Source organism: Trichomonas vaginalis (assembly GCF_026262505.1).
Source record: "Trichomonas vaginalis G3 chromosome Unknown ctg_186, whole genome shotgun sequence".
NCBI lineage: Eukaryota > Parabasalia > Trichomonadida > Trichomonadidae > Trichomonas > Trichomonas vaginalis.
In genome coordinates, this window is record NW_026529273.1 from 52,771 (window position 1) to 69,377 (window position 16,607).

Sequence of the window (16,607 nt, forward strand, 5' to 3'; positions counted from 1 at the left end):
TTGAGAATGAATAATACTGACAAAAATCAACTGTGCGTCAAAAAGCGCAGGTCCAATAATTTTTGAGTCAACTCATACAATTAATTCTAAACTATTCAATTCCTTGTGAATCAAGGATTTTAAGAATTGTCCAATTCATTTCTGGTAACTTTTCAGCTCCTTTTGGTATATGAACTTTCTCATTTTTCAAAGTTCGGTCGTTTTTCAGTTTCTTAATTGCAGACTCCATAGAAGATAGAGTTGATATGTCGGAGTCTATTTGAGGAACTTGTGAATCCATCTTTTCAACGTTTTCTCTTAAATCCAAAATTTGTTTTGTAACTTTATCGAATCTTGAAGGATATATCTCTAAGACGGGTTTGTTTTTAATGTCCATAACAGGTAAGATTCTTTGTTTCTCTTCATCTCCTATTATTCCTGTATTAAATGAATTATTTAGATTTGTCAAGGTATTTTTAAGATCATTATATGGATGTATAACAGAAGCAGATACCAAACCAAATATTTCTTCTGTTTTCAGCAATTTTTCTGTTTCATTCTTTAATTTTTCATCTAATTTGCTGTTATTCTTTTCAGATTTGGTCTTTTTAGGTTTGATTTTGCCTATTTCTGTATTGAAAATGTCTTTCATCGTCTTTAGATTGACATTCAAAGAATTCAGCTGATTTTTCATTGGTTTGTCCTGAATGAAGTCATTTAGCTTGGATATTGATCTTTCTTTGTATTCATCAATTTGTTGTGATAGTATTGGCGAATTTGTATCATATCTAATTGAATCTAAATTTCTTGTAACTTGTGTAAGGTATTTTTCGTATTCTTTATTAGCTATAGTATTAATTCTTAATCTGGCACTATCTGATTCTTCTTGTACTTCATTTATACAGTTTTCTATTTCATTTTGAATTTTTGTTAAATTTTCAGGAGAAATGTATGGTGCAGAAGCCTTATTTATATCATTTTGCAATGGTAGCATAATAGAATCTGTTTCCTGTTCAAACTTTTTGATCTGATTTGTCGGATCAACAAAATTGGAGTTAGAAGAAGCTAAATTATTAACATAACCTGTTATTTTATCAATTCTGTTGGTATATTTTTGACTATTGTTCTCATCTTTCTCGGAATCATTTTGAATTTTTCTGATTTTCTCGATTTTTGACTCAATTTCGGAAGACATTGAATCTAAAAGTGACATTTCTTGTCTTAAAGCAACAATTCCATCAGAAACTTTGAGAACACTTCTTGCCATTGAAGGAAGAACTGTTGTTGAAGATTGTATCTGTTCTATGTTATTTAGAATGGGTATTATGTTACTATCATTCAGTGGATGCCGAGATTTGGCTCTTTCAAGGTCTTCTTGAGCTTTTCTGATGATTTCTTTGATTCCATTTTCGTGTCGTTCTACATCTGCAAAACTTCTGGTGATAACAGTTCGTGGGATGACTTGTGACATTTGTGAGCCAATTGCATCTAATGATTCTTTCCATTCTTGCATAAATTTTCTTAATTCTGAAAAATAATTATAAACGTTAGTTTCTGTAGCATTTGAACATTCAACATCAATCTTATTTTGTGTTTCAGTAATGCTTTTCTCTATTTTCCTGAATGATTTCAAGATATCTTCTACATTTTGGGAATTTTTCGAAGAAAACTTTTGGATTTTGTCCATAAACTGCTTAATTTCTAATTTTAATTCTCTGATACGTATAATGATTGCTGTTCGATCATTTAGTAAGCTTGAATAGTTTTCAATTGTGTTTAATTTTTGTTGTAAGTTCTGAAGCTCAACTTGCGAATTGTAATAAGATTTAGATAACTTTTCTATATCATTTTCGATGCTTTGATCAAGTTCGGGATTTATTAATTCCAGATTTCGAAATTGAATCTTGCTTACGTTCTTTTTGATATCATCTATGTTATTTTTGACTTCATTCGCAACTTCCGGAGAAATTAAGTCTGTTTCTTTTTCTACCGATTTTTGATATTTTTCAACCGATGAATCTAATGATTTTAATGACTTTTCATCAGCTTCTATGCGCGTGTTATACTGTTGGTACTGCTCTAATGTGAGTTTATTACTTTGTTCTGCTAAAACATACGCTAATTTATTTTTAAGATCTGTATTTCCGGATTTAATCTGTGAAATTGCATCTTGGATAAGTAGGTTTAATGATTCTGTTTCTAATTTTATATCAGCGTGTAACTTCTTGATTTGGGAAGGAATATGAACGCTTTGCTGCTGAGAATTCGCATTTAATTGATTGAGATTAATCTTTATGAGGTTGATCTTATCTAATAATGATTGAAGAGTGATTTGCTTTCCATTTGAATCGAAAGATTTAAATAAAATATTTGCGTGATCTTTGTATTTTGTAAATTGATGTTCAATATTACTAATAGAAGATCCAATACTATCTATTGATCGTGAAGAACTGCTCCTTTTAGGGGATGATGTCATTCACGTTATTTTCAATTTTTCAACAATATTGAAAAATGACTAAATTTGCTAAAAGTAATATATAACCGAAGATTGTGCGCATGAAGCTATTTTGTTGAATTCGAAATCTTCAGTGAAATTGATTGAAAACGCTTGTTCAAAAATAAATCATTGCAAGTGTATGTCTTTATTTGAGAGATATATCGAGAATATGTAGTTTTAATGAACGGCTATTTCATATTTATAAGATTTCCGAACTTAATATAATTTGAGAGAACTCATAGAAAAATTGAGAAGCTTTCGAAAATACTTTTTTTTAATTCATAACTTGAGAGGTGGCATGTTGTTTTGTCAGCTACCTTTATTAGCTAATTCTTGCGTTTTAAACTACTTTATTCAATTACCTCCCATTAGATATTCTCTTACTTTGATACCTGCAATCTGGACAGCCGTGTTTCCATCTCTATCCTTTGCTTCTTTATTAGACCCAACTGAGAGAAGATATTTCACAATATCAAGATGATCGAAATATGATGCCAAAAGGAATGGAGTACATTCACCATTATCCTTTGCCTCTATATCAGCGCCAGCTAAGACAAGATATTGGACAATATCAAGAAAGCCTTCTTTTGATGCCAAAAGAAGTGGAGTTTCACCACCACGATCCTTTGCTTCTTTGTTAGCTCCAATCGAGACAAGATATTTTACAACTTCAAGATTATTATTTTGCGTGGCATGCATGAGTGGAGTTTCTTTTAATTTAAATCCTTTTATCTCTTTATCGCAGCCACATTCAATCAGAGATTCAACAAGTCTGAGATTTCCTCTATCGCATGCAACTTGAAGTACATTTTCTGGTTCTTGCCAATAACATATTTCGAGTGTCTTTTCCCAAAGTCCTTCCTCACATGCTTTATAAATTACAATTTCATTCTCTTTAGATGAATGCCCATCAAAGAACTTGTAGACGCGTTCAAAATCATCAGAACTCTTAAGTTTTTCTATTTCTTTAAGAAATCTTTTCGGAATGTTTTGATCAACAATAATTTTATTGATTCTCTTTAACATGTTGCGTTCTTCAGAAATTTGACTAACCTGAGATTTGAGTAATTCTATGTCATTGTCATTTTGCTGTTTTTGATCTTGAATTGTTTTTAATTCTTTTTGAAGTTTTTGTATTTCTTCTGAAGAATTAGATCCATCTTTTTGTGATTGTATTAAAAAATCAATAACACCATCAAGTAATGCAAGTTTCAGGTAATTTTTGATTGATTTCAAAATTGAAATGACATCTTCATAATTATGTAGTGTAATATGCGTATTCCGAATACACATATATAATGTATTTGCATCGACTGTAGGTTGTGATTGTTTCAGAAGAGTAGTGAAGTCATTTGTTGTAAAATTTGCAAACTTCATGATTTTTTCAATATCTTCTACTTCGAAAGTATCAAACAACTTATTTTCATCAATATAATCTTTGATGTTGGCTGCAATATATTCAAAATTCTGAGTAAGCTCTTGACTCATTAATTTACAAAAATGAACTGTTTCCATACTTTGGATCTTTCAATAATATTAGAATCGATATTTTTAATTACTTGTACTATTATAGCATGTATTTATCATTATCTATTATTTGAGATGTAAAAAATATCAAGAAGAAGAGTGAAAAAAAGAGTAGGGGTAATTTTAGCTAAAAGTGACGCACTTGTAAAAAGTGACACACCCGTGAAGGGTGTGATTACCGATCGGTACTTTCGACAGTTTAGAATTTAAAATTTTTTATGGAACTGTTGCGAGTTTCATAAAGAATTTAAGGAATATAAGCAAAGATTTGAATCAAAATTTTAGACCTAAGCCGCTCGATTCGCTCGCGGCTTCCGCGAATTACAGATCAGCAAAGATTTGAATCAAAATCTTCGAACTAAGCCGATCGCTTCGCTCGCGGCTTTCTTTATTATTTTAAATTTGCATATTTCCATCAAAAGTTCATAAGGTAAAAAATTTCGTTTATTTTTACTAAGAAAAAAAAAGTTTTTTGATAATAAATTTATTTTACTTCGAAAAAGTAGCAATAATCGTAAAAGGGTATTGATAGGCTTGCTAAAGTAACTAATTTTAGCTGTCAAATACTTTTGTATTTTGAAGTAAATTAGTATAAATTTGTTTTTACTTTTATTTCGAAAAAGTAGCAATAATCGTAAAAGGGTATTGATAGGCTTGCTAAAGTAACTAATTTTAGCTGTCAAATACTTTTGTATTTTGAAGTAAATTAGTATAAATTTGATATTATTTTAACTCCCTTTGAAAACCTCAATTTTCCATACAGAGGGAACGGGAATAGCATCCAATATTCCCTGAGAATGGTTGCGCATTCTCAGTTCCCTCTATATTTCGAACGAAGCTCTCATCGGTCTTTTTTTTTAATACTAAACGTTTTTTTCCCCTTTCACTTTTAGCTAAAATTTGGGTTTGCCAAAAAAAATTGAATAGTGGAAAAAAATTGATTGGGTGAAAAAGAGTATATTAGCAATTCTAGTTAAATTTGATCTGATTTTTTGTAAAATTACGACATTTCAAAAAAGAATCAGGTCATGAATCTGGATTTCGAATACATTGCCGCTCATATCAGCGACTACATTAAGAATGAAAACTTCTTCGATACTTTTGAGATCGGAGATATCAAAACAATCATGAAATATTCACAATTGACAGCTGATCAGTACGTTACTCTTCTCAAACAATCTTCATCAACTATTGATGCTAAAGCATTATATGTATGTACACGAAAAACAAATGTTACTATCCAAAATGTCGAAGAAATTGTTTCAATTCTGAATTCTCTCAAAAAATACATGAAATTCAATATATTTGATGGAATTATTGATGTCTTAAATCAAAGGGAGAAAATAATAAGTGATTTTACGACGGCAATTAACAGATTTCAAAATCAAAGTCAAACTAATGAAAATAACAATCATTCAAGAGATATTTTGACTAAAATCGCTGAACTTAAGAACTCTAATGATTTTGATTCCGTTTACAAATTCTTTGATGAACTTTCAGAGCAAGGAAATCAGGAAATGATGTTAAAATCATATGAAGAAGAACTTTGGAAAAAGACTATGCCTAAAAAAGATGATGCTAAATCTGAGAAGAATGTATTTCATGCAGCATGTGAGAAAGGAAATCTCAAACTTGTTAAATCACTTATTGAATGTGGTTGTGATAAAGAAGCAAATGATAATAATTATGGAAATACTCCGCTCATTTGGGCATCAGGTAATGGCAATCTTGAAGTTGTAAAATATCTTATCTCTATTGGAGCTAATAAAGAAGCAAGGGATAAAGATGGAAATGCACCACTCAGTTGGGCATCAGGTTATAATCATCTTGAAGTTGTTAAATATCTTATCTCTATCGGATCTAATAAAGAAACAAGGGATAAAAATGGAATGACTCCACTCGGTTGGGCATCAAGAAGTGGTCATCTTGAAGTTGTTAAATATCTTATCTCTGAAGGACTAGATAAAGAGGAAAAGGATAATATTGGATCTACTCCACTCATAAAAGCATCATTCGGTGGTGCACTTGAAGTTGTTAAATATCTTGTCTCTATTGGAGCTAATAAAGAAGCAAAGGATAATATAGGATCTACTCCACTCATAGAAGCATCATTCTATGGTCATCTTGAAGTTGTTAAATATCTTGTCTCTATTGGAGCTAATAAAGAAGCAAAGGATAAATATGGATGGACTCCACTCATAAAAGCATCAGCTATTGGTCATCTTGAAATTGCTAAATATCTTATATCTGTTGGAGCCGATAAGGAAGCAAAGACAAATGATGGACGAACTGCCTTTGACGTCGCTAAAGGATCTGTGAAAGAATATTTTTTGTCAATTTGAATTGATCATTCATAATTTTAATCTTATTTGAAAACTAGAATAAATTGAATATTTGTCACCAAAATAAAATTAACCACATATTTATGTGCTAGTAAGCGGTATTTGGCAAAATGAGTTATTTGGTCTGTATAATGTTAAAAAATGTGTTGGTAATTTCTCTATATATACACTCCTCCTCAAATGATATTGAATTTGGATTATTTTTTCTTTTTGCTCATTTTATACAATGATAGAAAACGAGAATATGATTATGCAATATATCATCAAAATTTCTAAACTTTAATTAATATGATCAATGGATTTTATCGTAGATCAAAGAAATGTTATGCCATTATCTTCCAATATAAAATATATGTAATTATAATAATAAAAAAAGTAAATAAAACAAAACTTTATTTTTCTGTAAACAAAGGAAGTTGTTGGTCATATTCTTGAGATAATTGAGCCTCTGCTTGAGGACCTAAACCCTTTAATCGAACGAGAGCCATGAACTGGTCTTTATTCTTTGTTGGAGTCTTTCCAAGATAAGTAACAGTCATTGCCATTTCTGGGCAACACAAAACAGTTAAATCATTCTCTAACCTTGCAAAGTCATAATCCAATCTTCTTCTAGCGCTGGCGCTGTCACAATTTGTCCAATAAGCAATAGTTTCTTTGGTATTTCCTAATGTCATATATATTTTAGAAGCAGATTCAATTTTAATGTTGTGAGTTCTATACACAGAATCTCTTATTGTTGCTACAACTTTCTGTGTGAGAACTGATCTGAGTCTGTTCATGTTCATTGGATTTAACCATTCCGAAATTATTCCGAACCTTGAACTAAATAATTCTAATAATTTCGATGGTAATTTGTCTGATCCCGTCCAACTGTTGTTACCAATGGATATCAATGAAGATTCGCTTTCTTTTATAAATGTATCAGCTATATGCAAAATTTGTTTCTTAATTTCTTCTGAAATTTGATTTTTTGCTTCATCAACTGTGACTTTTTTGCCATCACTAGTAATTTCTATTACTTTTGTAGCTAATGAGTCTAATATTTCAAGCAATGTAGATGTGGTATTAGCAATGGCGCATGTTAACTTAACATTTATTTCATCTTTAAATTTTTTGGGTAATAATTTGGTCATTCCTGCCGAATAAGACACAATTAAATCTCTAAGCATGGCAAAGAGCTCTAAAGTAGTCTTTTCAACACCAAATCCGGCACATTTTTCAAGAGATTTTTTCATCGCAATAATTAAGAGTCTCGCGCTGTTCATTTCTTTCTCTTCTTCATCAATATCATTTGTAATATTGTTTTGGGCCTCTTGAATGATCTTTGTCAGAATTAATTTTTCTGAATCGATGTAAATCTGCATGTAAGGAGAAAATGCTGCGGCAATTGATCCAATGAAATTGGTTGCCAACACTTTTTTCGTTGTCCCTCTTTTCTCTTTCATTCTTTGAAGCCATTCATGTTTCTGACGAACTCCTTCGGCCGTTTGAGGGAAATCTGGCATCGGAGCATCAGGATCGTAAGGTACCAGCTCAATTGTGGCAAAAGATTCGCTCATTTTTGATTCAAATTTTACGGTCATTTCAAAAGCGTTCAAATACTGTTTTGTTGATGGTTTCTGTTGTTGTAAAATGTATTTGAACTGCTGGCAAGTCCTTTGACAGAAAGATAAAGTTATCCAGTACTGCATTCTCCAAGTTGAAGGAAAACATTGAGAAAACTGGTTATTATATATAATGAGCCTTTGCTTGAACCATCTGAATCTGTTTTGGGCTTCAGAAAGATCCGTTCCTTCAAAAGCGTCATCGTAACAAGAAAGAAACTTATCACAAAACCAATCTATCGTTGAAGATCTGAAATCATCAGCAAATGAATCAACGACCGCGCAAACAGCGAGGTTAGATTCGTCTGGTTTTCCGCCAAATAAACGATAATCGAGCTCTGTATTAACTTGATTACGTAAATAGCGCTTAAGATCGTAGAATTTGGTAATTAATGGAGATAATTGAGGTGCTTTTTCAAATTTTTTAAAATCTTCGACTAAAGTAGTCAAAGCTAACACATTTGGTGCACATTCTGCGTAATTTTTTGCTTGAATATGTTTTTCGAGTGCTGATATTGATGTTACCATCATTTGTAATCGGCGAAGAGTTGTTACTGTAGCTAGGAGATTATTTTTGGCACGATGTAATGGCTCTATGTCTGCACATATCTTTTTGATTGCAGTTTCTGTATCTTGCGCTTGAACTTTTATTTGATCAATTCGTTTCGACAAATCAGAAATAGATTCGTGAGTATTTGCAAGTAGATTCTTATCTGCTGCATCAAGTTTCGAGTATTGCTTTATATCTTCGTTAATGTTTTCTGTAGTTTTTTCAAGCTTTTGATTAATATGTTTGGAAAGAACATTGATTGTAGAAATAGCTGAACTATCAGGAATAGCTGTGTTAATATATTTGATTGCATCATAGTCTCTTGTTGAAAGTTCAACTTCAATGTCTTTGATTTTCACATCATCATCGAAGTCATTCATATTAATGGTACTTTCAAGAGGAGAGCTTACAGTTCACATCAAAGTAATGAGATACATAATGATAATTTTTGATTATTACCTAATTAAGATTAATATCATTTGATATTATGTTTCAAATCAGATTATCATGTAACGAATTATAAGTGTACTGTTATATACTGTCTTAATTAGCTATTTTTCATCATAAAATAATGAGTGAAAAAGAAGTCCCTTATGAAAAGCTCAAAGAAGGATATATGCAGCTACTTACAAAGAACAAATCATTGAAGCAAAATCTTGAGAAAAGCCAAAAGAATTGCGAATTATTGCAAAATGGCCTCGCTGAAAGAGATCAAATGATAGAAGTTCGTAACAAAAGCATTTCAGAACTTATTTCTATTAGAGAAGATCTAAATAGACAAATACAAGGCTATAAATCACAAATTGAATCACTAGAACAATCAAAATTAGAATTAGAAAATAATCAAACGACTTCAGCTGAGCAAAATCCACAAGAGCCTATGTCTGAAGAGCTAATTCAAGAGTTTAATAACGAAAGAAGACAATTGCATAAACAAATTGAAGATTTGAAAAATGAAATTTCACAAAAGAGTGAGCAATTGAGCGCAATAACCACAGAAAAAGATAGCCTCAATTCTAATTATATAAGTTCCCAAAACGAAATTACTAATTATAAGCTACAAATATCAAATTTGACAGAGCAAATCAAAAACTTGGAAAATGAAAAAGTATCGCAACAAAAATCAATAGAATCGTTGCAACAGTTCAAAGAAGAGGCACAAAAAGCTCTTCAATCCTCAGGAGAAGGACAATCTCAAATAGTCATGCAATTAGAGAAAATTGATCAGCTCCAAAAGGAAATTTCACTTTTAAACGATAAATACGATAAAGATACCACTCAAATTAAGCAAGAAAACAAAGTAAAAGAAGAAAAATTTAATGAAATTGTACAAAATTTAACAAACCAAGTTAATTTACTTAAGGGTGATAATGAGAATCTTCAAAACAGCCTTAATACTGCCCAAAATTCGTTAAATGAAAAAGAGAAAATAATAATTGAATTTGATTCTCTGAAAAATTCACTGTTAACAGGTAATTCCGACCTTAAAATCAAGTCAGAACAATACGAAAAGGTCATTGACTCACTAAACCAAGCCAATTCTGATTTACAGAATCAAATCCAAATTTTGAACCAAAGAAATGAAGCTTTACAAGCAGATGTTGCCAAACTAATGTCAGAGAAGAAGAGAATAGACGAACTTCTCATAGAAAAAGACTCAAGTATCACGGAAATGACCCAAAAAATTGACAAAATGAGAGAAAATGACAAACAACAGGCGCAGCAGAGCCAACAGAAGCTGCAAATGCTTGAGAAGGAGAAGCAGAACTTCGATGACCAACTTTCTTCATATAAAACTAAGAATGACGAGTTATCAAAAATTATTCAGATGCAATCTGACGAATTAATACCATTAAGGTCCGAAAACGAGTCATACAAAGTGAGAATAGCTACCCTTGATAACGAAATCAAGCTCAGAACAGCTGCTGAAGCAGAAAAGAAGATATTAAGTGAAGAAAACTCAAATTTAAAGGAAGAAAGGAAAATTATGAAGGAAGAACTCGTTAATTATCATAAAGCACTGAATGAACTCAACAGTACTAAAGAAGAACTCGAAGAAATCAAATCAAATTTGGAAAATGCAAATAAGCAAGCAGAATTGGACCAAGAGAGCTTTGAAAAGAGAGAAAACCAACTGAATGAGATAATTCAGTCATTAGAGAAGACAGATAATGAGAAAAACAGCACAATTAACTCACTTTCTTTGACAATTCAGAATTTGCAAGACCAGGTCAATGAAAGTACAGCGAAATTATCTCTTCTTAAGGATATCGAAACAAAATACAAAGATCTTCAAGAAAAATTGAAGAATTCTGAAATTAAATTAAAAGAAGCAGAAGATACACTTGAAGAAGAGAAAATGAAGGTTGCTAAGTATATTAAATCGAACAAGCAACTTGAAATTGCTAAAAATTCTTCAGATAAAAAGATTCAAATTTTAGATGAAGAAATTTTAACATTAAAGAAGAAAATTAATGCAATAGAGAAAGACAGAGGACAAGTTACAGCTAATACAGCTAACACTGCCTTATTCCCTGACTATATTCGAAAAGTTTTGTTACAATTCTTCACAAAAGATGCTTCAGAACGAGAAGCATTAATCCCTGTCATTCTTAAACTTGTGTCTTGTACTAATGATCAGATTACGGCCGCTCAGAGATGTTATGCCGAATCAAATCAAGTTATTTCTCAAGCTTTCTCATTTTTCAAAGGAAAGAAGTGATGTTTGCGTTTGTTCTTTTGTTTTATGTTTTTATATTAAAATTTATGTTTGATTTATTGAAATTAAAAAAAAAATGATTAAACCAAAACACTATTTTTTTAAGTATTCAAACATTTAATAATAGTAGTAATCGAAGAAAAAATAAAATATTATTTTTATGTTACTTCTTTGAAGGGGATTCTCCGACCAAACCGTTTGTATCGTCAATCAGCTCACATTTTGTGGAAAGCCTAGCTTTTTTTCATCTCGAAAGCAAAAAATTTCGAAAAAATACAACTTGGGTTCATTTAAACCTATTGTCCAAGCCAATTATTTGAGCGAAGTCTTGGGCTCGGATTCTAACTTTTTGTTCGTCATTAAATCTCATTGCAAATAAATTATACGGAAACCTTAGGATTTGACCAGTAAATATTCAAAAATATTGAGTCTACATAAAAAGCTACTAAGCTTTGTAGAGTTTAGATAATTGCTTTCGCAAAATTATTGTTGTAAATTTCTATTTTAAAATAATCTAACAGATGAATAAACATTTATTAAATATACAAAACAAAATGCGTTAGCCTTCAATATTTTTTTCATAATCACTTATTAAATATACAAAACAATATAATTACACCATTTTTTCATTTTTAAAAGATTTTTGAGAACTAATACTGCATTATTTTCATTCTATTACATTTTCCCTAGTTATTATTTATTTAAAATGGATTGTTATTCAATATGTTTGAAATAAATTCACATTATTTGTTGTGATTTGCTTTTAAGCCTATCCATGATTCATTTTAGAAGTCATATTACTCAGTAATATTAATATTTGAAAGTATGGCAACAGTGAAATACGAATTGCAAATTCTATTAACTTTGACGCCGGCACATATGTGTTTATGAATTTTGATTGTATTACATTTGAAATATTGTATTAATCTTTATTAAGGAAGTTTCATTTAAAATAAATATTCTATTTTTCCAAAAGGAAGTATCATGAGTTGAATTTTTAAGATAAAGATCTAAAAGGAATTGCATAGGTGCAATATCATGGCAATTACACCAGTATTAAAATTCAAATGAAACAAAAAATTGAAATTATGAAAAAAGAAAATTAATACGGAGATATTCAGTATTTTATATATCTGATTCTTTTCTCATAAATCAAAAAAAGTCACCTCACATGGCTCGGAGAGCCCACTAAAGGTCAGCTTCGAAATGCTATAAAGTTCACTTTTCCGGAGGAAATACTTCGTATCTGAAGGCCGGAGTAAGGCAGTCCTTATCTATGGCCAGAGCAGAATCAAAATCTCACAAGTTGCTAAAGGTAGGATTTTTCCGGAAAATGCAAGATAATTGCAAATTTCATGAAAAAGACCTCTTTTCATAAACTTGCTTAAAAATTAACTTACTTGTATATGTGGTATTTTAAAGGTTAAGAGAAAGTTCAGATAAGTATGCTATTTAGGCACTTTAGTACTCTCTAAGTTTGGGAAAATTGAGAGGGTCAGTTCACTTGCGAGTACCCCCTGAAGCAAGCATTTGCTGGAGAAAATTGTCTTTCTTTTGTTTAGGTTTTTGACCTGATTTAGATTTTTGACCTGATTTAGATGTTTGACCTGATTTCTTTTGACCTGATTTAGATGTTTGACCTGATTTCTTTTGAGTTGGTTTGCTTGGCTTCTTTGGTTTATCCGCTGTTTGTTCTTGTTTAACTTCTGTTTCTTCTTGCTTAACTTCTGTTTCTTCTTGTGTTTCTTTGGTTTCTTCTTGTATTTCTTTGGTTTGCTCTTGCTTAACTTCTGTTTCATCTTGTTTTTCTTCTGTTTGTTCTTGTGTTTCTTTGGTTTGCTCTTGTGTTTCTTTGGTTTGTTCTTGTATTTCTTTGGTTTGTTCTTGTGTTTCTTTGATTTGTTCTTGTGTTTCTTTGGTTTGTTCTTGCGTTTCTTTGGTTTGTTCTTGTATTTCTTTGGTTTGCTCTTGCTTAACTTCTGTTTCATCTTGTGTTTCTTTGATTTGTTCTTGTGTTTCTTTGATTTGTTCTTGTGTTTCTTTGATTTGTTCTTGTGTTTCTTTGATTTGTTCTTGTGTTTCTTTGGTTTCTTCTTGTATTTCTTTGGTTTGCTCTTGCTTAACTTCTGTTTCATCTTGTTTTTCTTCTGTTTGTTCTTGTGTTTCTTTGGTTTGTTCTTGTGTTTCTTTGGTTTGTTCTTGTATTTCTTTGGTTTGCTCTTTTGTTTCGTTTGGTGTTTCTTGGACCAGGATTGAAGTGGTTTGTTGTTGTTGTTCAGGTTCGTTTTCGATTGGCTTTGGATCTTCTTCTACATAGGTCACAATATCAGCAGGATCTGGGTCTTTGTCATCCAAGTTAGAGTGTTTAAGAAAGTCTTTTTTGTTGTAGTGAGGAATTGAAATATTTGTAAAAATTGATTGTTCGTATTCAATTTCTTGGTGTAGATACGCTCCAATTTGTTCAATTTGCTCATTGATTCCTTTATATGGCTCTTGCCCTGGTTGAAATTTGGTTCGATTTTTGTCATAATTTTGAGCAAAGTAAGTTTTTAAGGGTTCTACTGCGTTGATCGAAGGCTTGTGTTCTGATTTGAAGTTTTCAAATATTAGTTTTCCTATTTGATTGTTCTTTTCAGAACGCAATAAGTTTTGAAAAGCTTTTTTTGATTGAATAAAGTAAAATCTATCAGAAGACTTGACGGTTGGTGTGTTTAGATCTTTACCATTACTTATAATTTCGAATGGTTGAAGATCACTAAGAATTTCTTCCATTTATATTGAATTTTTGTCACTTTTTCATTGATGGATTTTTCATGATTTTTCCATCAGTTAAATCTCGATGTCACTTTTGCGGCCTAGAAGAGTGTCATATGCACTCCTGTCCGTCGCAATGTGTCATTCTGGGAGACATTGACACTGTATGTCTCCCAGAATGAGACAATCTTCCGCAATCAAGAATGTGATTGCAGAACTTTGACCGACATGAGTGTGTTTTGCACTCATGTCGGTTGCAATTTGTCATTCTGGGAAACATTGAAACAGTTATATCTTATTTTCCTCAAATTCTATAAAATCTATCTAAAAAGCTTCTATATCGATATCGACCAAATAAGAAAATATCAGTATTTCATCAATATGTAATATTATCATTGTTATCAGATTTAGGTAAAAAAAAAGAACATTTTTAAAAAATTTTAAAAAGTGACCAATTTTATTTTCAATTGCGATCATTATTGAGATACGATCGTAAAAGCTCCTTTCTATTTCTGATCACCTTTGGGGAAAGAAGCCTATTTTTGATCATAAATACCTTTATTCCCAAATGAAAATACTTTCCTTGTTTTCAATTGGATGTCTCAAATTTTGAGATATTCAAAATAGATCACAATTGAAATTTCGGGATGTATTCTAGCATATTCTATGGTAGTTAAATCAGTTTTTGGACTCAAACTACTTGAGAAAATTTTGTTTTTACGGGCGTGCAATAACATACAAATTATGTTTGAAGAGTCTCATATATTAAGGGTGCACCCGCATGTACGTTTATTTGAGAGGAGGAGGATTACCCTCTCAATTTTGAAAGCTTCGTTAACTTAATATCTCGATGAATATTGGATTAAAATTGAATTTGCCCATACCAATATATCTGATACAATATCCTTAAGTTTTACTAAAAAGAATTTTTTAAAATCCCTGCAGATTCGGGGATTTTTAAATTTTTTGATTTTTTTCGAAAATTTTTCGGAAAAAAAAATATTTTCAGAAGAGCCTTAACGGCTAAGTTTTATGTTTAATGTTGAGTATCAAAAAGAATGGGCATCTGATATAGCCATCATATATCCCAGAAGCAAATAAAAATTCTGACTTTTTAAGCATAAAAAATGAAATTTTATTTTTTGCAAAAAACAGGCCACCTGGATGTACGTTTATTTGAGAGCATGAGGATTAAATTTTTGAAAGCACTAAAATTTGTAAATATGCTAGTTATATAATAATATGCATTATTTTAAAAAATAAAAATTAAAGCACGTTAAAATCTTTTTTGATCAATTTTTACAAAAGCTACTCAGGATAATGCAAGATATGAGTAGTTAAACATAAATTTCAAATCAGATTTTACTTATAATAAATATTTTAAATTTCCGAAAATTAAGTTCAGATCGACTCTATACGTAGTAAATACTAAATAAGGTGCCAAAAACCTATTAAACAGTATCAAAACTATCAAGATTGTAATGTTTTTGAAGAAAAATTTATAGAATTATGGACTTCAAACAGATATTATGTAAATAAAAATAATATAATGAATTTATTTATTCGTATAATAGCAGTAATAAGTCGATTATTCACTTCTACTTCTGAGATTTGAATTTAATTTCGACAGAAAAAGAGATTCAAGAGGAAAATACTAGGTGATACAAACAGCCACCATGACAGGATTATTATGGAGCCAAATTGTATTTTTTGATATTTTTAGAGTTTTCCTACCTATTTAGGTACCAAGTTATTGCTTAAAAATTAAGGTTCTAAATTCTGAAGTTTACATGATCCTCCCGGGCGCACCCTTAAGGCAGAAAAGGCTTTCGATAAACGAGTGTATTCCGTTATTCTTCATTTTCATGTATATATTGCTGAGTATAAGAGATTTTCTATATCCTGTTGCTGTTTGCGAAACTTTATTTTTCGGACCGCCTTTCATAAAGCATCTTCCTGTTGTATATGGTGAAGGTGATGTAAATATCGAAAAACAATATAACTTCAACATCACATTCGATCCACCACGCACAAACATGGTTTTTTGGTTCGATGAACCCGCAGAATTATTTAATTACAATGATACACATTCTAAAGGCTATACTACGATTCCGCCACACTTTGGAGAGAAATCGATGATAAACTATTGGAGTAACTTCACATGTCGTTATACACTTTATAAAAATGTCTACGTGAATAACAATGGATGCATTATTAACAATACAAATATAATTGAACATACTTTTTGCACTGGTCCTATATGGTTGAACATATTCAAAGAAGGATATCATGTAACAAACATTTCTCATGGTATTTTGTTTGGACATCTCTTCGTTAGATACAACTACGGTCATTTCGTTCATGATTATATGATACCTCTCGTAATGACTCCAGATGAAGTAATGGAGAATGCTACAATTATTGTTCCTATAGGGCCAAGATACATTAGAGAGTTTATGCAGCTGCTTGGTTACGGTGATGATCGCGTTCTTTACCTTGGAAACTCATTATGGGTATATTGCGAACATGTCTTACTCGCAACTCATCCTAGACCTCACAGTGGTCATTTTGGTATGGGAGCATATAAGCTTCATGAGTACTTGCGCAATAAAATGGATTTAGAAAAAATAATTCC

General features: G+C 31.0%; 6 protein-coding genes across 6 annotated transcripts, besides 2 other annotated features; 2 read left to right on the top strand and 4 right to left on the bottom strand.

Annotated features, from left to right (window-relative positions):
• Positions 1-91: 91 nt before the first annotated feature.
• TVAGG3_1090190 (uncharacterized protein) lies at positions 92-2,455 on the bottom strand (the record flags this gene model as incomplete). Its single annotated transcript, XM_001314173.1, has 1 exon — positions 92-2,455. The coding sequence occupies one exon, from the start codon at positions 2,453-2,455 to the stop codon at positions 92-94; it is 2,364 nt and encodes a 787-aa protein (XP_001314186.1).
• Positions 2,456-2,830: 375 nt separating this feature from the next.
• TVAGG3_1090200 (histone-lysine N-methyltransferase family) lies at positions 2,831-3,964 on the bottom strand (the record flags this gene model as incomplete). Its single annotated transcript, XM_001314172.1, has 1 exon — positions 2,831-3,964. One exon carries the CDS (start codon positions 3,962-3,964, stop codon positions 2,831-2,833), a length of 1,134 nt encoding a protein of 377 aa, XP_001314185.1.
• Positions 3,965-4,112: 148 nt separating this feature from the next.
• Positions 4,113-4,914: a mobile genetic element.
• Positions 4,915-5,031: 117 nt separating this feature from the next.
• TVAGG3_1090220 (ankyrin repeat protein family) lies at positions 5,032-6,345 on the top strand (the record flags this gene model as incomplete). Its single annotated transcript, XM_001314171.1, has 1 exon — positions 5,032-6,345. One exon carries the CDS (start codon positions 5,032-5,034, stop codon positions 6,343-6,345), a length of 1,314 nt encoding a protein of 437 aa, XP_001314184.1.
• Positions 6,346-6,721: 376 nt separating this feature from the next.
• TVAGG3_1090230 (retrograde transport, endosome to Golgi) lies at positions 6,722-8,882 on the bottom strand (the record flags this gene model as incomplete). The annotated part of the gene is made up of 1 exon (XM_001314170.1): positions 6,738-8,879. The coding sequence occupies one exon, from the start codon at positions 8,877-8,879 to the stop codon at positions 6,738-6,740; it is 2,142 nt and encodes a 713-aa protein (XP_001314183.1).
• A 188-nt stretch (positions 8,883-9,070) lies between these two features.
• Positions 9,071-11,221, top strand: TVAGG3_1090240 (biological adhesion protein; the record flags this gene model as incomplete). The annotated part of the gene is made up of 1 exon (XM_001314169.1): positions 9,071-11,221. The coding sequence occupies one exon, from the start codon at positions 9,071-9,073 to the stop codon at positions 11,219-11,221; it is 2,151 nt and encodes a 716-aa protein (XP_001314182.1).
• A 1,497-nt stretch (positions 11,222-12,718) lies between these two features.
• On the bottom strand, positions 12,719-13,990 carry TVAGG3_1090250 (uncharacterized protein; the record flags this gene model as incomplete). The annotated part of the gene is made up of 1 exon (XM_001314168.1): positions 12,719-13,990. The coding sequence occupies one exon, from the start codon at positions 13,988-13,990 to the stop codon at positions 12,719-12,721; it is 1,272 nt and encodes a 423-aa protein (XP_001314181.1).
• Positions 13,991-14,741: 751 nt separating this feature from the next.
• Positions 14,742-15,782: a mobile genetic element.
• Positions 15,783-16,607: the final 825 nt, after the last annotated feature.